At 41.2% G+C, this 25,666-nt stretch overlaps 1 protein-coding gene across 1 annotated transcript in view; it reads right to left on the minus strand.

The window, feature by feature from the left end:
- Nucleotides 1-25,666, minus strand: part of FAF1 (Fas associated factor 1) — a 494,563-nt gene that overhangs the window by 434,560 nt on the left and 34,337 nt on the right. The window contains exon 2 of the mRNA XM_060231799.1: nt 5,646-5,714. Within this exon, the coding sequence (XP_060087782.1) occupies nt 5,646-5,714 (69 nt within the window). The remainder of the gene's footprint in view (nt 1-5,645; nt 5,715-25,666) is intronic.

The raw sequence follows: 25,666 nt of genomic DNA on the forward strand, positions 1-25,666 counted from the left end.
AAATGTTAACATCGGTTCCAGGACTATTTCTGACCACTCCTGGGTAACGGGAGAATTAGCTTTACAAGAAGTAGTTAACAAGGGCCCAACTTGGTCCCTAAATAAATTACTTCTGACTAAAAACAGTGTCTGTGAAGTCATAACTAAGCAAATACAAGAGTACTTCCAATACAATAACGAGTGCGGTGTCTCCCAACATGTAGTGTGGGATGCATTTAAGGCAGTAATAAGAGGCAACCTAATTTCAGTAGCGGCATCTTGTTATAAAAATAGAGGTAAGGCGGTACTGGAACTTAGGGCTAGCATAGCTGAGTTAGAGAAACGGCATATAAGATTTGGGGGGGGGGGGGACTCTGAAAAAGCTCTCAATGGAAATAAATAAATTAGAATTGCTTGAAACGTCAGATATTAAAAAAAAGTTGTTGTACCTAAAACAAAAATATGTAACTAAGACTATGAAGTCTTTAAGACTGTTAAAATATAGACTCCACCATAACAGGGCAAACTCATTGATTCATGCCATAGGCTCACCCCAAGGCACTATACACATCACCCCTCAAGATATTACTAAGGTCTTCCAGGATTATTATTCCTCTTTATATACAGCATCTACTGTGGGAGACTTAGACTTTAAAGAATACTTGAGGGATATTAAATTTGATAGGAAGCTATGGGAAAACAATGTAGAATTCATGGACAGGTCTATCTCGGAAATAGAAATTGTAGAGGCTATTTCTTCAATTAAAAACAATAAAGCAACGGGAAAGGATGGTTTCCCCGTTGAATTCTATAAAAAAATTAGTTCTGATTTAGTGGCCCCTTTAACTAAAACGTGTAATTTAGCAATGGAAAAAGGTGTAATTCCTGAAACATGGAAAGACTCTAAAATGGTAGTAACTCACAAGGAGGGTAAAGATAAGCTAAGTCCCAAACCATACAGGCCAATCTCTATCTTGAACCATGACTTGAAAATTTTTTCAACTGTTCTAGCCCGCAGATTAAATAAAATTATTGGTTCCTATGTGCACATGGATCAGGCGGGCTTTATCCCTGGTCGAAATATCTCTTACAATATCCGGAGGACGCTTAATTTAATACACTTTGGCAAAACTTCTCATGAAACCTCCCTTATCCTTTCTTTAGACGCGGAAAAAGCATTCGATATGTTAGAAATTAATTATTTGAAAGCGGTTTTGAATCATATGGGCTTTGGTCATAACTTTTTGAACTCAATAGCAGCCGTCTACAATTCTCCCAAAACTCGATTAAGGATTAACAACTATAGGTCTGACACAATAACTTTATCAAGGGGCACGCGTCAGGGGTGTCCCCTGTCCCCGATCCTATTTGCCTTATCACTTGAACCACTAGCTCACCAAGTGCGTTCACACCGACATTGAAGGCATAGAGGTGAATGGTAAGTCGCATAAGATTAGTCTTTTTGCAGACGACACAGTTGTCTACTTACGTAACCCACTTAAATTGTTAACCAATCTAATGAAAGTAATAGAGTTGTTTGGAAAATACTCTGGTTTTTCTATCAATATGTCCAAATCGGAAATCTTCCCAATCAATGTACCTCCAGACGTATACCAAAATATTTTGTCCATTTTTCCCTTTAAGTGGGTCACGAAATCTTGGCAACATCTAGGAATCCAGATCCCGATAAATCTATCTGACCTATTTGAAGTAAACTTTAAGCAGTTATTTAGATTAATTAAAACAAAACTGACCACCTGGGCTAAACTGCAACTTAATTTGCTGAAAAAAGTTGATCTGTTAAAAACTTTTGTTTTGCCCAAATTTCTTTTCTTGTTTCAAAACCTTCCGATACCTATCCCAAAAAATGACATGAAAGCCTGGCAGGGAAGTCTCTCTTCTTTTTAATGGCAGGGCAAAAAGCCAAGGATTTCTTATCAACTACTTGCTAAACCCAACGATAAGGGCGGGGTGGGTGCTCCAATCCTAGAAAAATACTATGTGGCGGCCCAACTGCGCAATGTTTTAATGTATGCCAAGAAGCATTGCCACCTGCTCTGGCTTCAGATCGAGTCAGCAAGTGTTTCTCCTCTATGTCTCAATGAATTTATGTGGAACAGCAAGACAGATAGGAGGAGAACTCTAGTATCCAACCCTTATTTACGTTTCACACTAGAGATTTGGGATAAATTTAGGTCTATGGTGGTTCAACCATCCACACCAATAATGGCCTTTTTGGGTCAGCCCTGGTTCCCACCAGGACTTCCTAGGGGATGTTTCGGGATTTGGAGGAAGGAAAAAATTATTAGAATTTCAGATATTAGTTCAAAAGGTAAACTATACATGCGTGCCCAACTTGAATCGAAATTTAAAGTAGATATTCCTTGGTATGAATATCATCAGTTGCATGATGCACTAAGCAAAGTAATCCCAGTAATGCAGCCTATTAACCAATTGAACGCTTTTGAACAGTTAATTTACAAAGAAAACACAGATCTGAGAGGGGTGATTTCTAAATTATATGTTTTATTAAACCAAAAAAGTTGGTCACAACATACATCTCAGCAAAACGCTTGGAACAAAGATTGTGAGGTACAATTTTCAGAGGAGCAATGGAGTTCAATTTGGACATCACCTTTATGTAAATCAAAATGCACGATCTTCAAACTGCAGCAATATAAGCTACTCTCTAGATGGTACTTGACTCCCCAAATTTTAAGTCATACCAAGCAGAACATTAGCTCCATTTGTTGGAAGGGATGTGGAGCAACCGGTTCCTTTTTACATTGCTGGTGGTCGTGTAAAAAAATCCAAACCTTTTGGAATGCTTTAGTAACTAAAATCGAAGCTATTGTTAAGGAAACTATTCCATGCACCCCAGAATCCGTGCTCCTTAATTTGTGGCCGAAAAATAATTTTTCCAAACTTAAATCAGAATTAATTTCCCTATTGCTTCTGGCTGGTAAATTGCTTTTAGCTAGATTTTGGAAAGTTGCTAAAGTACCATCACTAACTCTTTCAAAAGGTTTGGGACATTGTAATCCAAGACAAGATTGCTTCCCAACTTCTTCTCAACGATAATCCTACTATAGGGGAAAAATTTGTTGAAAAGTGGTTTCCTTTTCTAGACTTTGTGAACGCTAATTCGTGTAAGAAGAGTAAGATGCCAAAAAAGTATCTGAATTTTATTTTGTATTAAGAAGTATGTGGGCAGTATGAGAATGGGAGTGTACTTACTTCCCCCCCCCCTTTTTTTCTGTAAAGATGTAAGCATAAATATTTATTTCCTGTGCCTTAGTTTTGTATTTATATGTTGTATGGTTTTTCTCTTATATAAAAATAAAAAAGTTTAAGTTTAAAAAAAAAAAAGGTGGGAGGTCTACATACTATGTGGTTCTTCAAATGGATACCACAGTCCAATCAATACACATATACTGGGAGCTGGCAGCCACGAGTTTCACCATAGTTCAGCAATTCCTTTGCTGTTGAATTTTAACGTATCAGCCTAAACCTCCCATCTTCTGAATGCCATAATTCCACCTCCAATAATGTTCTTTCATAGGAGGCTTCAGACTCTGATGCATACTATTAGTGTTTTGCCATTGTCTCACAGTGCCATCCTAAACACTTACACCCTTCTAAATCCATTGAAGTCAATGGGCTCAGAATAGTGCTACTCTGCTTATGATGGCATTGTTATACTACTGAACTTTAATCTTTGAAGCCCAGTGTCACTGTGTCATTCAACATGGCCAAAACTAAAAAAAAAAAAAATGATGACTCAACATCATGAAAACACTTTAAAATCAGAAAGACAGAGAAGCCTTCAGTTAACATTATTCTTTTGTATAAAGTTTGAGTCCAGTTGCAGCTGTTAAACCAACGAAGTTTAATTCTGGGTATAAACTTTCACATGAAAGCTTAAACCCAGAATTAAGCTTTCTTGGTCTTCAAGGTGCCACTGGACTCAAACTTTGTTTTATTGCTTCAGACCAACACAGCTACCCACCTAGATCTATATTTTTTGGTATACAATTAAAGTATTTGGATTGTTTATACGGGAAGAGATGCCATTTTTTGTATAGCTTACTTTATTTATATATTTATGACTACATTTAACAACAGAAACCAGTATCATACTATGAATGACATGCAGTCGACATAGCAAGGCCTGAGGCTAATTATTCAAGCTAACAATGATTAGGCAAAGTGACAGATGAGTTGCCAGAGAATTCTGCAGGAGCTCTAGTATAGATTATAGCTCACAGACCAGAGCAGTCTTGGCCCTTCTCTGCTCTTTTTTGTGCTCCAGACACTGGGGTCCTTTAGTCGGAGGGTAATAGGAGTTCTTATGTATGTGGACTCAAGGGAAGTCTTTGGGTGTTCCTGCCTGGCTCATGGGAGCCATACGGACTGAGCTTGGGGACTTGGGAACAATGGGCTGCAGGATCCAAATCTCTGCAGCCCTGGACCAATCACAAGCCCCCACCAGTTTGAATGACCCAATGATGTGCTTGCATGGGAACCCAGAGATGTATATAAATTTGGCCCAGTGGCCCCAGCACTCAGTCTTATAATGTAGCCTTCTACTATGCTACTCCGAATAAGAGCTTGTTATCACTGATCCAGAGACTCCTCAATGCGTAGAACCCACTATACAATTGGAGTGCAATCAGAAAACATGGAAAGAGCTGGCCCATATAATTGCCAAGAGTCAGACATGACTGAATGGTTAGCAACTACAATGGGAGTGTAATGGAAAGGTAAAATAAAGTCAGTTCTCTGCAGATAGTCCAAAGATTATCAATCAGATCCACAATAATTGTCAACATCTTCAAAAGATTGATCCACTGAAAGACTAGTTTTTTGCCTGCTGCCTAGCCACAAGCAGTTTCTGGACCTTTTCCTGGGTGTGTCTTCTACCACCCTATTTCTTGTTTATTGGGGCTGACTTGTTCTAATATCACAATATAGAGTGTTCCCTCATGGACCACTCAACAGTGATATGCCTTCATTCCTATCAACAGGAAACAAATGTCATCTTTGGGTTCCCCCTCCAGCTGTGAGATCAGCCTGGACCCTCGTATACAGAATCCAGGAATGGATTCAAGTTTCTGTAATTTGATGCTTGGTGCATAACAGTACAATCCTCAGAAAACTTTTCATGTAGTAAGATTCATCAAGTAGACTTCAGTAGGATGCTCAGTGAACCTGCTTAGGACTGGACTTGCTTAGGACCTACTTAGGAGTAGGTTTATCCCAACATAGTTACATTTAAAGTACTAGGTCAGTGATGGTGAACCTTTTAGAGACCAAGTACCCAAACTGCAACCCAAAACCCATTTATTTATCGCAAAGTTACAACACAGCAATTTAACCTGAATACTGATCAGTGCTAATCAGTGTAATACCCAAGGCAGCTTCCAGACAATGCTTAAAAACATAAACAACCACATTTAATATTGTAAAATCATCTTAAAAGATATATGCCAGACACCATCAAGAACACCATGGGCCAAAAGAAAACAAAAAGACATTCCCTCCCCAATACAAAGTAGCAAACAACGGAAGAGATATTGCCTTTTATATATATTCCCAATCAGTAATACTACCTTTTCTCAATATATGCATTTTTTCTATTTTACTATTAAAAATAAAACACTTACCACTAAATCCCAGTTATTTTGTTCAAGTAAAGTGATCGCTTCATCAATATTTTCTATGCCAGTACATGCCTAAAAATGAAGAGGACAGGGTTCAGTTAATTATCTATAAAAGCAATTATTAATTCTTTTAGAAAATTAAACAGAATGCAGTCACATTTGGTATTGCAGCCCCTTTTTATCTAGAGTGGTCTAATGAAGACGAAGAAGAGAATGACAGCTAGAGACTAAATTTAATTCCTCCCAAACTCACACAACCAAAAATGTTAGGCAGCTGATAACAAGAAGGAAAGTAAGAACAAATCACATACTCTCTTTGTTAATCAAAAGGATTATAACATTAACTAAGCTGACCTAGTATGGCAGGGGGTTAATGAGCATTTATACAGGAAACAAATGTCATCTCTGCTTCTGGTGTTTAAAACAATTTATTGTAATATAGTATATTGTGATAACTTGTCATCATTTTCATTAAATGTTAGTATACATATATAACATTTTCTCCACCACCACCCTTTTGTGACCCCCAGCAGTACATGCCCCTTTAACAAACGCCCCCCTATTCCAATTTAATCTAATTTGTTATACGGTAATAAACTCTATCTATTAAAGAATATTTCTCCGAAAAACCCAAAGCTTATGATTATAATCCATCTTCATGGGGGGAGAAAAAGTTATAATCCAATAATCATATTTTTAAACTGTAATCCATATATCGTTTCTTTAAAAATTAACCATTGTCAAAGATCACCAAATGTCCTTTAATGTTCCATTGTTTTTCAATGTATTTTTGGAACTTTCCCCAGTTGTTCTTAAATTTCTCTATATCTTGTTCTTTTAAGATTCTTATAAATTTGTCCATTTCACTCTAATGCATGACTTTCAGAGTCCATTCCCATACTTCTGGTATTTTGTCTTGTTTCCACATTTGCGCATATAATGTCTGTGCAGCTGAAAGCATATACCAAATTATTGTTCTATCTAGCTTTTGAAATTTTTCCATTTGTAATCCCAACAGGAAAATATCTGGTGCCTTTCGAGATCTCCTGCTGAATCATTTGCCAAAATTGTTTCGCCTTTTCACAAGTCCACCACATATGGTGAAAAGATCCTTCATGACATTTACATTTCCAACATCTATCCGACAACTGATTGTTTATTTTTGCCAATTTCTTAGGTGTCATGTACCACCTACCGTATTTTTCGCTCCATAAGACGCACTGCCCCCCCCAAAAAAAGTGAGGGAGAAAGTATGTGTGTCTTATGGAGCGAATACTGCAAATGCCTCTTGCTCGGAGATTGGGTACAAAAGTGGGAGATCTCCAGCCGCCGTCTTGGCAACCCAAACAGATCGTCGCAGCTCTGCCCCAGGGATCCTCCAGGGGTCGCCGTCGACCGCCCCCGCCCTCCCCTCCAATGTGGCGCTGGGCTTTGGCTCCCGGTGGAGGCAGATGCCTGGGCTGTGCTCCCCCAACCCCTGGCCATGCTGCCTCCAAGCCCTCGCTGTCATCTTCATCAGCGGGGCTGTGGGGGTCCCGCGTGGTCTCTATTGTGCCTGCTAGCCACCTGTTTTGGCTGCTCCTTTCCAGGGGCGCCCCGCTGGAGGACCGCCCAGTCGCCAGCCGCTTTCCCCCCGTTTCCCCCTTGTTCTTTGTGCGTCGCCTTCTGCATGAATGCTCCTCTGCGGTGTCCGCAGCTGTTGGGCCTGCTCCTCCTTGGCTCCCCCCCCCAGAAGTCCCCAAGGTAGATCATTGTCTCTGTGATGACGCCGGGCCTGGCCTTCCCCTGGGTCTCCCGCTCCCTCCGGGAGGTTTTGGGGTCAGGGCCTGACATGGCCTCGATGCTGCTCAGTCTGCGTAAAGTGGGAGGAGGAGTCTCTTCGCCGCTCCCCTGACAGGGGGGTGCTAGTTGTTTGAATAGGGTTGACTCCTGTGCCCCTTTGGGGCTGTGGATCATCATGTGGGGTACCCCCCCCCCGGTGAGCTCCACCGGCTCCCTCTACTGTCTCCGCGCCTCTGCTCCCGATTGGAGTTTGTTTGGTGTGGGTGCCACTCTCCCGGCGGGAGGTGCCGCCAAATAAGCCTTTATGAGGCTTATAGCAAGGGGGGGCCGCCAGATGGCTTTGAGCCAGTCTCTTAGGCGCCGGTCCCACGTCTGTACATAGAAGGGGGCCCGCACGGCGGCCCACCGAAGCAGTCCATCAGCCTCTGATGGCTCTTGCTCCTGCTCCTCTGCTCCCTCCTTGTCTTCCATCCCTCCCCACCGGTCCTGCGAGTGTGCAGGGAATGGTTACGCGTTAGGGGTTGGGCAGGGGAGAAGCTAGACTCATTGCCCCATCGCCGTCCCTGCTCTTGCTCTCTCCTTGCGGGACTTACCGTAGCTAGTGTTGGTATGCCCCCTGGATAGAGATGGGTTTTCCTTCAGGCGGGCTTGCTGCCACGACTGGGGGTGCTTGTTTGAGGCTCAGTTGGTAACGGCAGAGCGCTGCAGCCGCAATAGCGGCATCCGTGCGCTTGAGCCGCTCAATGTGGCGGCGCTGCCATTTCCCACCCCCCTCCCTTCCAAAGTGCACACAACACCACCGCCGAGCCTGAAGCATGCATGCAAGAAGCTTCCTCCTCCAAACTGCAAAAGATCACCCCCGTCTCTCTCTCCCCCAGACGGTTGCCAAAGGGAGGCAAAACCGTCTGGGAATCTTTCAGCCCCCAGCTCGCTGGACCCAGAGAGGAGGGAGGGGAGGGATGAGGATGCTGCGTGCAAGTGTGAATGGTGCCGCCAAGCAATGCCAGCAGCACAAGCGGGGGTGCTTTTCTCTCTCCCCCCCCCCTTCCTTTACCTCTCCCCTTGGGGTTATTCCGCCCGTCGAATGCATTTTGCAAATAGAGTGGGGGAGGGGCAAAAGACAGTAAGCCAGGGATGAAAAATACCGGTAAATGGGGAACGTGTTGGAGGGGGGTGGGGAGGTACCATATGTAAAAAAGAAAAAACTGTGCCAAGGGAGCAGTTGAAGCTGAGTTGAAAGGCAAGGTAGGAGGAGGAGGGGGGGGCGTGGGCGGAGGCCTTGGCCAATTGGAGCCTGGCAGAGCGCGCGCGGGAAACGCCGTTGGGGTCTCTGTGGGCTTTTTTTCCTCCCCTCTCCTCTCAGACGAGCCCAACATTCGGAGCGGCCTTGCCCCCTATTATTGTGACAGGGACTTTTGTGAACCACATTTCACAAAAAGTTCTTTTTGGTGAGTTGCCTGAGGTTCCCTGTTTTGCTAAAACAGAAAATACTGGATAGTCTCCTAGCAGAGTTTGGGGGATAAATGAACGGAGGCTTGTAAAGTGTGTTCTGAAACTAGAACTCTGTTTTCATTGTGCAGGCAGAGACAATTGCCCCTCGCAGGCTGGTGTTAGGATCTAAAATCCCTCCCAGGTCACTGGGAAATGGCAATTGACCTAGGGTTACCAATCCCCAGGTAAGGGCAGGGGATCCCCTGGTTTGGAGGCCCTCCCCCCACTTCAGGGTTGTCAGAAAGCGGGGGGAGGGGAGGGAAATGTCTGCTGGGAACTCTATTATTCCCTATGGAGATTTATTCCCATAGAAAATCATGGAGAATTGATCCACAGGTATCTGGGGCTCTGGGAGGGCTGTTCTTTGGGTTAGAGGCACCAAATTTTCAATATAGCATCTAGTGCCTCTCCCCAAAACACATGAGAGCCTGTGTGTTAGACTGGATGGGCCATTGGCCTGATCCAACGTGGCTTCTCTTATGTTCTTATGTTCTCTTATGTTCTTAAGATTCAGATTCCTGCTCCATGAAACCTTTCAGAATGTCTGCTTTATGTAACCTTCTAGTCCCAAGTGACTTTCTAGTCCTTCAGATTACGGTAAAATCAATGCTTGTTAAAACTACAGAACTTTCCAAGTAAAACATTGAAGGGTCAAAGTGTAGAACAGTGACTAGTATAGCTCCATGATTTAAAAAAGCAGAATATTAGACCCCTTCCTCATTAAAAAAAATAAACTTTATCACTCATTAAATCTTTATTTACCCCATACATATGATGTTCCACTTTGAGCATTAAATATATGATAAAACACCTGCCATATTAAACTTTAGTGTCAGTATTACTGTAATTATGATGTACAAAGTCAGGTCACTGGAATCAATTATTACGGTAATTTATACTGTACACACAATGCACAAAGTCCATTTTTGTGTTTGTTTTTAGGTCTTAAATACCGATTGTTGTTCTCATTGATTTAAGACAATGCTCAGTGCAAGTTAGTGCAGGTTATTGGTCAGTGATAATGTGCAGGCCAGCGGTAAGTGACAATGCAAATGGTCAGCGCTCAGTGGTAACACAAATGGTCAGCACTCAGTGGTAATGCAAATGGTTAGTACTCAATGGTGAACATTGAAGAAATGATGCTGACAGTTCCTTCATTTCTTGCAGAAAAATACTACAGTACCTACGGTAATTCTACCACTGCAAGGATGATAAAGCAGAAAAAGCTAGCATATAAAATTCCTTTTAAACTAGAGGTAGTAAAATATGCTAAGGAGCATGGAAACAGAGCAGCAGAGAGACATTTTGGGCCTCCTCCAACTGAAAAAATGATTAGAGAGTGGAGGAAACAGGAGGATCAGCTGCAAAAAGCAGATAAAAGTAAGCACACTTTCCGTAAGCATGCTGCAAAGTGGCCACAGTTGGAGGTGGACATGAAAGAATGGATCATACGTCACCGGAATAATGGCTTCTGTGTCTCGACAAAAATGATCATGTTTGAAGCGAAACGCATTGCTATAGAGAAAGGCATTCAGGATTTTACAGGATCACCATCATGGTGCTACAGATTTATGAGGCGATGTAGTCTTGCTATGCGGACCAAAACTAAAATTGCGCAAAAAATGCCAAAAGAATATGAATCCAAAATTCTGTCCTTTCATAAATTTGTTATAGATGCTAGGAAGAAAAATGGCTTTGAAATTGGCCAGATTGGGAATATGGATGAAGTCCCTCTAACCTTTGATGTGCCATCTAATAGGACTGTAGATCTGAAGGGTGCTAAAACCATCACTGTGAAAACTTCAGGGCATGAGAAGACCCATTACACAGCTGTGTTGTCCTGCTGTGCCGATGGCACCAAATTGCCACCCATGTTGATATTCAAAAGGAAAACATTTCCAAAAGAAGTGATTCCGTGAGGAGTTGTTGTACATGTACATGAGAAAGGATGGATGAAAATGGAATGAGACTATGGGTTAAAAAGGTGTGGTCCAAACGTCCTGGAGGACTTCTGAAAAAACCTGCCTTATTAGTGCTTGACCAGTTTAGAGCACATATTAGCGAACCAACAAAAAAGTGCTTCAAAGAAGTGAAGACTCATCTAGCTGTAATTCCCGGAGGTCTTACCAGCCAGTTGCAACCTCTTGATGTTTCCATCAACAAGCCATTTAAGCTCTTAATGAGAGAAGAGTAGAACAAATGGATGGCTGCTGGTAATCATGATCTGACACCTACTGGACGAATGAAAAGGCCCACCATCACTCAAGTTTGTGAATGGGTGAAAACATCATGGGACTCAGTGAAGGAGGAGATCGTTGCACAGTCATTAAAAAAATATGGCATTAGCAATGCCTTAGATGGAAGTGAAGACGGTCTCTTATATGAAGACAGCGAAGAAAGTGATGTCAGTGATTGCGAACAAATGAGCTTCCTAAATTCTGACTCTAGCGATGATGAGTTCTTGGGGTTTCCAGAAAACTAGAGTACTCAAACCTTTAAGTCTATTTATTTGTTAATGACAGTGATAATGGTTCTTAATATAATAATTAACTTTATTTAATGCCACTGTTGACTGTTCACTTTACATGGTTAAAATGTTATTCCGTTATAGTTTATTAAATACTTTATTACACTATTTGGTTCAGAATACCGTATTTTTTTTCCTGTTTTCCTCCTCTAAAAACTAGGTGCGTCTTATGGTCAGGTGCGTCTTATGGAGCGAAGAATATGGTATATAGCATTTTAAAGCAATTTTCTTTAATGTTATAACATGTAGAAATTTTCATAGAGTTCTTCCATAGGTATTCCCAAGACTCCATCTGTATTTCCTTATTTATATTTATTGCCCATTTTATCATTTGTGATTTAACTACTTCATCTTCCATAGACCATTTCAATAATACTTTATATGTCCTTGAGATCAGCTTTTCATTTTCTCCTAACAGCATTCTCTCCAGTTCTGTTTGTTCTTATCTTATTCCATAGTTCTTAATGTCCTGTTAATGTCCTCTTTATTTGTTGCAGTTGAAACCAATTATATTTATATTGTATTTCTTCAACTGTTTTTAATTCCACCTTTTTTCCTTGGATCTTTAAAAGTTATTTATAGGTTAACCAGTTCTCTTCTTTAATGTCTGGATACAATTTTATTACTTCTGTTGGTACGATCCAAAGCGGTTTCCTCTCATCACCATATATTTTATATTTTGACCAGGTATTTAACAGATTGCCTCTGATATAGGGATGTGAGAAGAAACCATCCATCTTATTTTTCCCATAGTACATGTAAGCATGCCATCCAAAGACATTTCCATGTCCTTCTAATGTCAATAACTTTCTTTTTAATAATGTCATCCATTCCTTAATCCACACCAGGCAAACTGCATCATGATACAGTTTTAAATTAGGCAATTGGAATCCACCTCTTTCTTTCGCATCCGTCAGAATTTTCATTTTAATTCTTGGTTTTTTCCCAGCTCATACAAATTCTGAAAGTTTGTAGTGCCATCTATTAAATTGTATATTGTCTTTCGCTATTGGAATTGTTTGAAACAGGAACATAATTCTCAGTAAAACATTCGTCTTAATTGCAGAGATTCTGCCCAGCATAGATAGGTTCAGTTTGTTCCATTTAATCATATCTCCATCGATCTTGCACCAGAGTTTCTCATAATTGTTTTTATACAAATCAATATTTTTCGTTGTTATTTCTACACCTAAATATTTTACTTTTAAGGTAATTTCACACTCTGTTGATCTCTGTAATTCTTCCTGCTTACTCTAACATATTTTTACACTTAATTTTTGATTTTTCTTTGTTTATATAAAAGCCTGCCAACTCTCCATATTCTTGTATCTTACGAAGCAGCAATGGCGTTACATGAGTGGGATTTTCATTTATAAACATCACGTCATCTGCAAATGCTCTGTATTTATAGGAAAAAACTTTCATTTGTAGCCCCTCTATCTCTTTATCATCTTGGATTTGAATTAACAAAACCTCTAAAGTCATTATAAATAACAATGGAGATAAAGGGCAACCTTGTCTTGTTCCTTTATTTATTTTCATTTCTTCTTTTAAGTCTGCATTAATGCAGAGTCTTGCTGATTGTTCAGAATATATTGCCTTTACCATTCTAATAAAATCTTCTCCCAATCTCAATTTCTCCATCACTGCAAACATAAAGTCCCAATGCACATTATCAAATGCTTTCTCTGCGTCTGCAAAAAACAATGCTACTTCTTTTTCAGGATGCTTCTCATAATATTCAATAATATCTATAACTGTTCTTATGATGTCTCTAATTTGTCTCTTGGGAAGAAATCCTGCTTGTTCTTCTTTAATAAAACTATTCAAATGCTGTTTAAGGCATTCTGCTAAAATCCTTGCATATATTTTATAGTCGTTGTTTAGTAATGAAATTGGTCTGTAATTTTTCACATTTGTGGTGTCTCTGTCTTCTTTTGGTATCAAAAAAATTACTGCTTCTTTCCATGTACTAGGAACTTTCCCATCTACTCTTATAGTGTTCATCCATATCTGAAGTTTTGGTAATAGCGTTTCCGCGAGCACTTTATAAAATTTTGCCATAAAGTCATCTGGACCAGGTGCTTTTCCTAATTTCATTAAGTTGATTGACTCCTCTATTTCTCCTCTCTCAATTGGTTTATTCAACAAATTCTCCATGTTTTTTCTTAATGAGTTAACCTTGATTTTCTGTAGATATTCATCAATTCTTTTTCTATCTACACTTTGGCTTTTAAACAGCTTGGCATAATATTTGTAAAATTCCCTTTTAATGCCTTCATGATCAACAATGTCTTAATCTCCAGATACAATATTGTTAATTACTTTATTCTCCCTTCTTTTTTTCATTTGCCATGCAAGATATTTTCCAGGTTTATTTGTACCTTCAAAAGATTTCTGCTGTAGTCTTTTTAAATTCCATTCCAATTCTTTATTCAGCAAATGGCTCAGTTGGCTTTGTAATATTGTAATTTCTCTTATAGTCTTCTTTTTCCCAGGTCATTTTTAAGTTCTTTCTCTTTTTTGCCAATCTCTTTCTGAATGCCCATCATTTGTTTATTTTTCGCTTTTTTATCCTTGTTCAATGTAATCAAAATGCTCCTCATTACTGCTTCACATGCATCCCACACAATACAAAACTGGGTATCTTCGTTTTCATTTATTTGGAAGATGCATTTCGTTTCCTTTTCCAGAGACAACACTATTTCCTGTTTCTGTAGTAAATCCTCATTTATCCGCCACCTTAGAGTCTTTTCCCCTGATTTTGCAGACTGATTTTGATTCTGCTCTTATTTTAGGAAGTATCTCTATTTTCTTCGTTAAAAGTCCAAGATCTTTTGTGGTCCAAATCATATCAATTCTCGAAAAAGAGTTGTGCCTTGCCGAAAAGTAAGTATAATCACGTTCTTTAGGGTTTAATTCCCTCCATATATCCTCTAAACTCTCTTGTTTTACCAGTTCAAAGAATGATTTTGGTAGTTTCCCTTCATTATTTTTTTCCCCAGTTCTGCCCAAAGTAGTTTTCACTGTTCCATTAAAGTCTCCCATTATCATAATTTGATCGTGCACCACTTCATCTAATTGTTGCATTATTTCTTTAAAAAGAGTCTTTTGCTCCATTTGGAGCATATACTCCCAGCAACAAAGTTCTTTTATAGTTCAATGTCACTTCTACTGCAATATATCTGCCATCATCATCTTTAAAAATTAATTTTGGGTCTAGTTCTTGTTTGATATAAAAAACTACCCCCCTTTTTTTCTCCTTAGCCAATGAAAAAAATTCCACACCAAGTTGTTTATTCCATAAAAATTTGTAATCCATTTGTTTGATGTGTACTTCTTGTAGACAAATTATGTTACATTTTTGTTTCCCAATCCAGTGAAAAGTTGCCCTTCTTTTTTGTGGTGAGTTAAGTCCATTTACATTCCAAGAGATTAATATGTAATCCATAATCGTTTTTATTCTCGATCTGATTCCCCAAAGTCTTTATGCTCACTCAGAAAGTTTGTCATTTGCTGAATAGTTGTGATGGTAAATCTCCGTCCTTTGAATTCAAAACTCAAACCCTCTGGAAGTTCCCATCTGTATCTTATTTCTTTTTCTCTCAGCTTTTCTGTCAACCTTTTGTAGAGTCTCCTGTCACTGATCACTTTCCTTGGCAGTTCTTTCATAATTCTTACTTTACTGCCATCCACCTCCAGTGGGCTCTTAAATTGTTTACTAAGAATCCTGTCTACCATGTCTCTTGTCACAAATCTTACCAACACATCTCTTGGTAATTTTTTTTTTTTTGCATATTCCGAATTTATCCTGTAAATATTATCATAGTAATGATCAGTTTCTTCTGGGTCTTCTCCTAAAAATTCAGCAATAATTTCAATTATATATGTCCTTAGATCAGTAGTAGTAGACTCAGGCACCCCTCTTAGTCGTAATTGGTTCTCCATTAATTTGCAGTCAGCTAGTAATGCTTTCTCCTGCAATTTTTGCATAGTGGAATCTACATGGTCCATTCTCATATCTAGGTCTTTCACCTTTTCTTCTACTTTTTGCACTTTCTGCAGAGCTGCTTGTGAATCTTCTCTGAGATCTTCAATATCTTTTTTCACATCTTCTGCACTTATCTCAATGTCTCTTTTTAACCCTGTTTTTGTTTCTCTAATTATATTTGCCAATCTTGCTTCCATAGCATCCATTGCTTCTTGCCATCCTGCTTTATCAGTCTTGTCTAGTTTAAATGTAACCATTCTCTCTTCTTCAAGTGATCCAGCCCTCATCCGTTGCTGCTTTGCTGCTGATCTCAGCTCCGTCATGTCTGCTTAGCTGTTGTTTTAAAAAGGTTCAAAAATTAACCTCTCCAAGCACACAGTCTTATGGATTAGATTAAATAAGCCCAAAACCGCCGTTCTCCGATGCTAAGTCAAGATATTAATTTTTTAAAAAAAAATTTGCATAAAATGGCTGCCGCAGCTTTTCTGTCAGTTTAAAAACTTTTTTTCCTTTTTTCTCCAAAACAACACCAAGATTAATTCTAAGTATATAGTCCAATAGCTTTTACCTTTTAATGATGATATCTGCCGGCTCTGCTATTTTTCAATGTCCACATTTCTTTTTATTAGCTTTTAAAATTTTGACCTTCTTTTAATGGCAGCTAATACTTCTCTATGGTTTTGAGTCCTAGAGAGGGCTGGAGAACTTGTTATTCTTCTCTTCTCATAATGGCGCCGTCCTTTACCTTCCTTCCTTTCTTGACACGAAGTCTTGTTTTCTATGGTTGTGAAGTCTCACGTTGTTTCAATGACGACACTTCCTGTATTATAATCACCAGCTCAGCCAATCTTCTAGGAGGGGTTTTCTATTCAAAACACAGGTATTCCAAACAATATCTATTTTTCCTCTTTTAAACTTGATTCTCACAATTTTAAAGTCCCAATTTCAGCCCCTCCTTTATACTCCTAGATATACTATTGTGTTTCTGGCTCCAGACCTTTGCTTTTAGTTTTATTTAGTCATTGATTTGTCCCGGAGTGATAGATATAAATCTTTTACCTTCAGTTCTGATATCTTTCTTCGCACTGCTCCATAAGGTATCAGATGTTAATCAGTCTCATAGGATCTTTGTATCTTGGTGGATTTAAGTCAATTTAATGGCCTCAGAGATCCTCTGTAGACAATGGAATGCAGTCCTTCTCGGGGGACTCTTCAAAGCCAAAAAGAAACCCCATTGGAGTTCCTTGTCAGCCAAAGTAAATCCCCTCAGAACTTCACATGCATTTCTTGGCCCCCTCCTTACCTGGAAGGGGTAGGCAGCAGGTGGCATCACAGCAGGGTAGGCATCACTTTCTCTGCACAGAACAGAGGTTCTGATCTGCCCGTCTGCTGAAGAGCAGCTCAATCCTCCATGACCAAAACCGGAAGCCCCATTTATACAGTGCTTCTGAAAGGCAAAGTTTTTGACTCCAGCTCAGGCTGGGGGCGGGGGGAGCTTTTTGACCAAGATTGTCAATTACTCCTTGGTGGTTTCAACAGCAAACATAAAATAAACATAATGCTATGACCTATCCCAGCTCCGAATGCACATTATTGTTAACACCTTATTGAGAACACTTTGAGAATAGAAGCCCCGTGGCACAAAGTGGTAAAGCCGCAGTACTGTAGTCCAAACTCTCTGCTCACAACCTGAGTTTGATCCCAACGGAAGCTGGGTTCAGGTAGTCAGCTCGTTGACTCGGCCTTCCATCCTTTCAAGGTCGGTAAAATGAGTACCCAGCTTGCTGGAGGGAAAGTGTAGATCAGGGGTGGCCAACGGTAGCTCTCCAGATGTTTTTTGCCTACAACTCCCATCAGCCCCAGCCAACATGGCCAATGGCTGGGGCTGATGGGGGAGTTGTAGGCAAAAAACATCTGGAGAGCTACCGTTGGCCACCCCTGGTGTAGATGACTGGGGAAGCCAATGGCAAACCACCCCATAAAAAAGTCTGCCGTGAAAACGTCGTGATGTGACATCTCCCCAGAGTCGGAAATGACTGGTGCTTGCACAGGGGACTACCTTTACCTTTTTTCAAGTATTCCCAACTTTTTAAAGTCTGTGGGTACCTTTGAAATTCTGATACAGGTTGGGGGTCACTATCATCAAATGACTGCCCATACTTGAAATGATATCATCACACTCACTTTCCCATTCATTTTCCTTGTACAAAACATGTTAAAACAGATACAACTACAGGGGCACACATAACAGTGTGATGGACTGAATTTTAAAGACTTCCAAACGCCATACCAACAACTAAAGGACTGTGAAGGGTTAGTTCTTCACAGAGCCAGAGGTCCTTGATTCACAGGCTGCTCTAAGCAATCTAATTGGTTAGCATCAGCTGAGCAAAAAAGCCTTTAGAGAGCTGGATGCTGAAGAAATTCAGTCAGATTCCTGCCTTAACTGAGAAGAGACACATACTGAGACTGTCTGAGAATAGCCCTGACAGAAAAAAAGTTTAGAGTTGTCAGATTTCAGTCTTGACTTAATGCAGTCTGAATTCAGCATCAGCTGAAAGCAGTTAGAACACAGACAGAGAACTGAGGGAGAGTTTGGCAAGAAAGTATGGGTAATAGAGAAGACTCCCATTCAGGCCAAAAGGGGATAAATCTTTTAGGGAGAGAAGATTCCCTACCTAGTCAAACAGGGAGAGTTATCTCTAAGGAGTACAGAATTCCCTGGTTTGGTGTGATTAGAAACTACCTGTAGAGACCTTAAAAGTAAGTGAACAACTTGAGAAGAATATTGGTGTTCCAAGAGAAAGGTTTGGGTACTGGGAAGAGTGTTCCAGCCTTCTGGGCACCAAAAGAGTCAGCAATTACTCAAATAAAGTGAAAAAGAATGTTTAGGGAAACACTGGAACAAAAGTTTATCAATATAAAGACATAAGTAACTGAATAAAAGAAGAATCTCCCAGTAATCTGATATATAATATCAAAAGTCTGTGCTTCTACTAGTTTTACCTCAGTAATTTCAACTCTTTATTTACCTGATCTTTCTCCTCAATGTTAAATAAAACTTTGGTCATTTTTAGATTTTAAAGCATCCCAAGTGCCATTTTCAAGGGTTTAAGATAAAGGGTGAATCTATCCCTTCCCTCAGGTTCCTGAGCTGACAAATAGCCAAAATTTATCTTACTGACAGGATGAGAAAGTCAAGTTTCTTCAGGGGAGAAGAAAACATGTTACCAGGGCTGCTCAGTCAGTAAGGGAAAGAGAAATGGAAGGAAAATCTTGCCTCTGAGGGAGGGGGTCTGTCATAGACAGCAACTGCAAAAGTGTCCTTAGAGGCCAAAGGAACCAATGGAGGATACACAGTCCATCCCTTGTTCTAACAGGAGTGTAGAACTCATTTGTTATGAGGGCTGGATCTGACATAAATGAGATTTTGTTAGGCAGGGCCATGAGTGTCATACAATGTAATTATAGAATCACAGAATGATAGAGTTGGAAGGGACCTCCAGGGTCATCTAGAAGTCCAACGCCCTGCACAATGCAGGAAATTCACAAATACCTGCCCCCCAAACACATGACTCCTGCTTTTTTATTTTAAATACAAACTTGCTTAAAACATTAACACTCTTGCACTATTCCATTGCTGATGGCCCCATGCTGCCTAGAGTGGGGAATCTACAAAACTAAACTGGAGTGTTTGTCTATAAAACTAGAGTCTTCCCCATACAAATAACTACAACTCCTATGAGGCAGTGCAATAACAGAGACAGCAATGTATAGTGGTCAGCCTATTATTTGGGAGGCTTAGGTTCAAAATATCCAGTTTATAAAAGGAAATGTGCTGGGTGAACTTGATCTGGACAGACATAAGAACAAAAGAGAAGCCATGTTGGATCCGGCCAATGGCCCATCCAGTCCAACACTCTGTATCACACAATGGCCAAAAAAATTTTATACACACACACACATATATATGTATATACACACTGTGGCTAATAGCCACTGATGGACCTCTGCTCCATATTTTTATCTAACCCCCTCTTGAAGCTGGCTATAATTGTAGCCGCCGCCACCTCCTGTGGCAGTGAATTCCACATGTTAATCACTCTTTGGGTACTTCCTTTTATGAGTTTTAATCCGACTACTCAGCAATTTCATCGAATACCCACGAATTCCTGTATTGTGAGAAAGGGAGAAAAGTACTTCTTTCTCTATTTTCTCCATCCCATGCATAACCTTGTAAACCTCTATCATGTCACCCCATAGTCGACGTTTCTCCAAGCTAAAGAGCCCCAAGAGTTTTAACCTTTCTTCATAGGGAAAGTGTTCCAAACCTTTAATCATTCTAGTTGCCCTTTTCTGCACTTTTTCCAAAGCTATAATATCCTTTTTGAGGTGCAGTGACCAGAATTGCACACAGTATTCCAAATGAGACCGCACCATCGATTTATACAGGGGCATTATGATACTGGCTGATTTGTTTTCAATTCCCTTCCTAATAATTCCCAGAATGGCGTTGGCCTTTTTTATTGCAATCGCACACTGTCTTGACATTTTCAGTGAGTTATCTACCACGACCCCAAGATCTCTCTCTTGGTCAGTCTCTGCCAGTTCACACCCCATCAACTTGTATTTGTAGCTGGGATTCTTGGCCCCAATGTGCATTACTTTGCACTTGGCCACACTGAACATCATCTGCTACTTTGACGCCCACTCACCCAGCCTCAACAGATCCCTTTGGAGTTCCTCACAATCCTCTCTGGTTCTTACCACCCTGAACAATTTAGTGTCATCTGCAAACTTGGCCACTTCACTGCCTACTCTCAACTCCAAATCATTTATGAACAAGTTAAAGAGCATGGGACGCAGTACTGAGCCCTGCAGCACTCCACTGCTTACCGTCCTCCACTGCGAAGCCTGCCCATTTATACTCACTCTCTGCTTCCTATTAATTAGCTAGTTTTTGATCCACAAGAGGACCTGTCCTTTTACTCCATGACTCTCGAGCTTATTAAGGAGCCTTTGATGAGGAACTTATCAAAAGCTTTCTGGAAATCAAGGCAAACAATATATATCGGGTCTCCTTTGTCCAAGTGTTTGTTCACCCCCTCAAAGAAATGTAACAGGTTAGTGAGGCAAGATCTTCCCTTACAGAACCCATGCTGAGACTTCCTCAATAATTCGTGTTCATCAATGTGCCTACTCATTCTGTCCTTGATAATGGTTTCTACCAACTTTCCTGGTATTGAAGTCAGACTGACTGGCATGTAGTTACCCGGATCTCCTCTGGAACCCTTTTTAAAGATGGGGGTGACATTTGCTACCTTCCAGTTCTCAGGAACGAAGGCAGATTTCAATGAAAGATTACAGATTTTTGTCAGGAGATCCACAAGTTCAACTTTGAGTTCTTTCAGAACTCTTGGATGTATGCCATCTGGACCTGGTGACTTATTAGTTTTTAATTTGTCTATTAGTTGTAGGACCTCCTCTCTTGTCACCTCAATCTGACTCAGGTCTTTCAACACCCCTTCCAATATAAGTGGTTCTGGAGCGGGCAAACACTTATCATCTTCCACAGTGAAGACGGAGGCAAAAAATGCATTCAGCTTCTCAGCCATTTCCCTATCCTCCTTCAGTAATCCTTTGACCCCTTGGTCATCCAAGGGCCCCACTGCCTCCCTGGCTGGTTTCCTGCTTCTAATATATTTGAAGAAATTTTTATTGTTGGTCTTCATGTTTTTTGCAATATGCTCTTCATAGTCCCTTTGTGCCTGCCTGATCACAGTCTTGCATTTGATTTGCCACTGCCTGTGTTCCCTTTTATTAATTTCACTTGGACTAGCTTTCCATCGCTTAAAGGAGTTCTTCTTACCTTTTACAGCTTCCATTACGTTGTTTGTTAACCATGCAGGCCTTCTCTTATACCTGTTTGTGCCTTTCCTAACTTGTGGTATATATTTTATCTGAGCTTCTAGGATTGTAGTTTTAAATAGCCTCCACACTTCCCCAAGGGTTTTGACTGTATTTACCTTTCCTTTCAGTTTCCTCTTCACATGCATCCTCATCTCAGAGAATTTACCCCTTTTAAAGTTAAATATGTTTGTGCCGGTCTTTTGGAGCAACTCTCTATTTATACAAATGGTGAAATCAATAACGTTATGGTCACTGCTTCCAAGTGGTGCGATCACTTTTACATCTCTCACCAAATCTTGGGCATTACTTAGGACCAAATCTAGGATCGCCCCACCCCGGTAGGTTCAGAGACCATCTGCTCCACAGCACAGTCATTAAGAGAATCTAGAAACTCAATCGCTTTCTCTCGACCATAACATATATTGACCCAATCAATCTGTGGGTAGTTAAAATCACCTATGACGACACAGTTTTTACATCTAGCCACCATCTTTAAGCCTTCCATCATATTATAGTCGTCCTCTATCTTTTGATTTGGTCGGCAACAAACTCCCATAGTTAAATTGCCTTTTGGGCCCTCTATTTCAACCCAAAAACACTCTTAGCCAACCCACCTCTATGGTTTGCTTCACAGAGAGACAGAGAAGCTCAGTAGCAAGGCAAAGGGGAGGGGAGGTGGATCCAGGTTGCACTCAGAACTGCAGCATAACAAGCCCAAGCAAGACAAAGAGAGAATAAGGCACAGGAAAGCCCATACCTTGAAAGAAATGTTGCTGGTCTTTAGGTGCCAGTGGACTCAAAACTTAGCTTGACACAGAGAGCTATAGACTGGGGAGGGAAAGAGGTGGGGTGGGGAGAGAGGGGAGGAGGAAGCAGAACCAGCTCAGCTACAGGTGGACTCAAAACAGCTTTATGTCATGGGTGCTGGGGGCCCTGCAGAAGAAGCCGAGCCTGCAGAAGAAACTGTGCCCCTGCCACCTGCACCAGTGCCCCTGCCTCCTGCTGGAGAAGATCCAAGCCCCCCTGCCTCGCCCTCTCGGGTGGCTCGTGTGCGTGACCGCCTTCGTCAGGACCTCAGGGATCGGAGGAGGGCGGCACGCTCACGAGCAAGATGCTCCCTGAGCCCTGAGTTTTGAAAGGATTCTGGCCCTTCTAGGAGTGAGGGTGCTTGAGTCTCAGCAGGATCCTGGCTGTCCTCTGAGTCAGCAATTAGCCCAAATGGGCAACAGACAGCAAAGGGTTATATAGCTGTGGGCTTTGAAAGAAGGCTTTGTGGAAGCAACTAGTCACTTACCTGACGTTCTAGCATCCACTTCGGCTTCTGACTTCGGCTTCTGGACCCCCTGACTCTGGCATTGACTTCTGGACCCCCTGACTTCAGCTTCTGAACCTCTGACCTACGATACCTGGACTGTGATTCGGTTTTGGCACTTTGGACCCTCCTTGCTACCCAGCTACAGACCTTGGACTGCCCCTGGACTTCGCCTGGCCTGCCCTGGCCCCAGCCCGTGACACTTTACGCACATACACAGACCCCGGGGAGGGGAAGAGGAAGGCGAGGGGGGGGAAGAGAGGAGAAGGAAGCAGAGCCAGCTGGTAGCTTGAAGGTGCCAGTCGATTCAAAACAGCTTTACACACACAGAAACCTCGGAGAAAACATCTTATTTAGGTGCCAGTAGACTCAAAACAGCTTCACACACATACACAGATTCTGGGGAGCAGAAGAGGCAGAGGAGGGGGGAGGAGGAAGCAGAGTCGGCTCCTAGCTTGAAGAAAACATCTTATTTAGGTGCCAGTGGACTCAAAACAGCTTCATACACACACAGAGAGGCGTAGGGCAGGGAACAGGCGGGCGGGGAGAGGAAGCAGAGTGAAAAGTTGCTCTAGCCACTGCCCAAAGAGCAAGCCAAGACTGTGGCTGAGTTATTGCTTTCTGGGCCTTGGCCCCTTCAGTCCTCACTGCCGCACAGAGCAGCATAAGACTCTGCGACCCATTCCCTGTCTCTAACAGGGAGGGAGCACAGGGGATGTGTTCTCTCCACGGGCCAGATTGAGGATCTCAGCAGGCCAGTTTTGGCCCATGAGCCAGACATTTGACACCCCTGATATAAATCCTGATGATCAATGTGTATTGCCTGTGCAAAAAAAAAAAAAAAAGCAATTGCACCAAGCGGTTAAGTAGGTTATTTTATTTTCCCAGTCCCACTTAACCCTCTCCTGACAAATAGCTGAATGGTACAACTCTTGATTTAAAAAAAAAAAAACTCCCACACAAACACAGCTATTGCATTTGTTTTAATTGTAAATATTTCTGTATTCAAAGAAGTAAACATCTTAAGGACAAAATCTGAAATAGGCACAAAAATGATTTTATGTATGGTCCATTCTATCAACTAGAAGTGGCAGGTGAAGAAAGGTCTGTGATTCAACTACAAAGAATGACATATTTATCTTTTCTGCAGAACTTGTCTCTGAGCAACAAGAGTTGACTGAGAAGATAACACTCAAAGACCATTCACCAAGTGCGCACTAAAACTCAACATTCTGTCCCTTGTATCATGCCACTCTCAGTTCCACATACCATATTTTACTTCTAACAAGAATATTAAATAGAGTGTACAAAGAACAGGTAAACTGTTATTTTCCATAGCATACCTAGTTGTAATCCCCCAGGTTCAAGGAAAAGTAGTTTACAGCCGGTGGGGAGGGGGAGCAGAAATATAAACATCCTCTTTTCCAAAACCAATCTATGTAGACAGGATGCCTGTTTAACTACCAGAAGAAGGGAAGCCAAGCACTGGTAAGGTTATGTTCTGTTCCTAGTTGTACCATAACTTTCCCAAAATTCCTCTGCCTATTTGCAGATCCCACATATGACACTGAATACAGGCCACTATCCTTATCTCATAGAAATCCACAGGGAGATGAAACAAGTCACATTTAACAGTGCTAGCAGTAAACAAAGCTTTCCTTTGCCTTTTCCTACCACCACCTGCTGCTTTTACACTAGTTAAGAAAGCTTCCTCCAACAGCAAGTTGTATTTCTTCAATAACACTCTGTTTACTAAATACCAAAGAAACAGACATTTAGCACTCTTCAGTTACCCATAGAGTTATCAATAGTGTCCCCTCTAAGCTGAGTTAGTGTGAGCTAGCTCACAGTTTTTTAGCCTCTGGCTCACATGTTTTTGTTTTAGCTCAGGAAAAATGGCCCCAGAGCAAGCTAATTTATGCAGTAACTCACAACTTTAATGCCAGTAGCTCACAAAGCAGAATTTTTGCTCATAAGACTACAAAACGTAGAGGGAGTATTGGTTGTCAACACTTGGCTGTGAAATTTCTGGAGATTTGGGGGTAGTGCATCAGGACAGTATGGTGGGAGAGACCAATAACGCCAGAGAACTCACCCTACAAAGCAGGCATTTTCTCCAGGAGAACTGATCTCTCATTTGGAGATTGGCTGTAAATCTGGGAGATTTCCAGGCCCCACCTGGAAGCTGGCAACTCTACCTTTCATTATTAACACTGATAATGACTTGATCCAAGCTTCCTGTTTAGGGCTGCCATCCTCCCCAGGCTCTATTACCAAATCTCCAGGAATTTCCAAACCTGGAGTTGGCAACTCTGAGTCCTGTTGGATAAACAGGTGGCAGTGGTGGCCAGGAATACCTTCTACCAAATTCAAATGGCGAGCCCGCTGCCCTTCCTGGGCAGGAAAGATCTTGCCACTGTGATGCATGCCTACCATCCTCAAACGGATGGAGAGGATAAATGCCTTGTTAGAACATTACTTAAGGTGCTTTGTGAACTATCAGCAATCAAACTGGGTAGAACTCCTGCCGTTTGCAGAATATGGATATAATAACAGTGTGCATAGCTCTACAAAGACTTCCCCATTCTTGGTAGTGAATGGTTACGAAGGGAAACCTTTCCCACTTCTACCGGGGAGAGTAATACCCGAAGTACCTTCCTCTTTTGAGCAATGGTGGAGAAAACTGGGAAAAGTTTGGAAAGTTATTCAAGACAATCTGAAAGTAGCCAAAGAAACACATAAAAAATAATGATGTTCCTGTTTGAGATTTTAAAGTGGGAGAGACGGTATTCCTGTCTACCAAGAACCTACCATTGCCACAACTGTCTAAGAAACTGTTGTGGGGGGGAAGGAGATACAGGCAATTGTAAGCCGCTCTGAGACTCTGCTTCAGAGTGAAGGGCGAGGTATAAATCTGCCATTCTTATTATTATTCCGTATCCATATCATATTAAAGTAGCAATTTATAGTTATCCCAGCAAGTCATTTTGTATGATAATCTTTTCAAACTC

This window comes from Heteronotia binoei, chromosome 2 (assembly GCF_032191835.1).
Source record: "Heteronotia binoei isolate CCM8104 ecotype False Entrance Well chromosome 2, APGP_CSIRO_Hbin_v1, whole genome shotgun sequence".
NCBI lineage: Eukaryota > Metazoa > Chordata > Lepidosauria > Squamata > Gekkonidae > Heteronotia > Heteronotia binoei.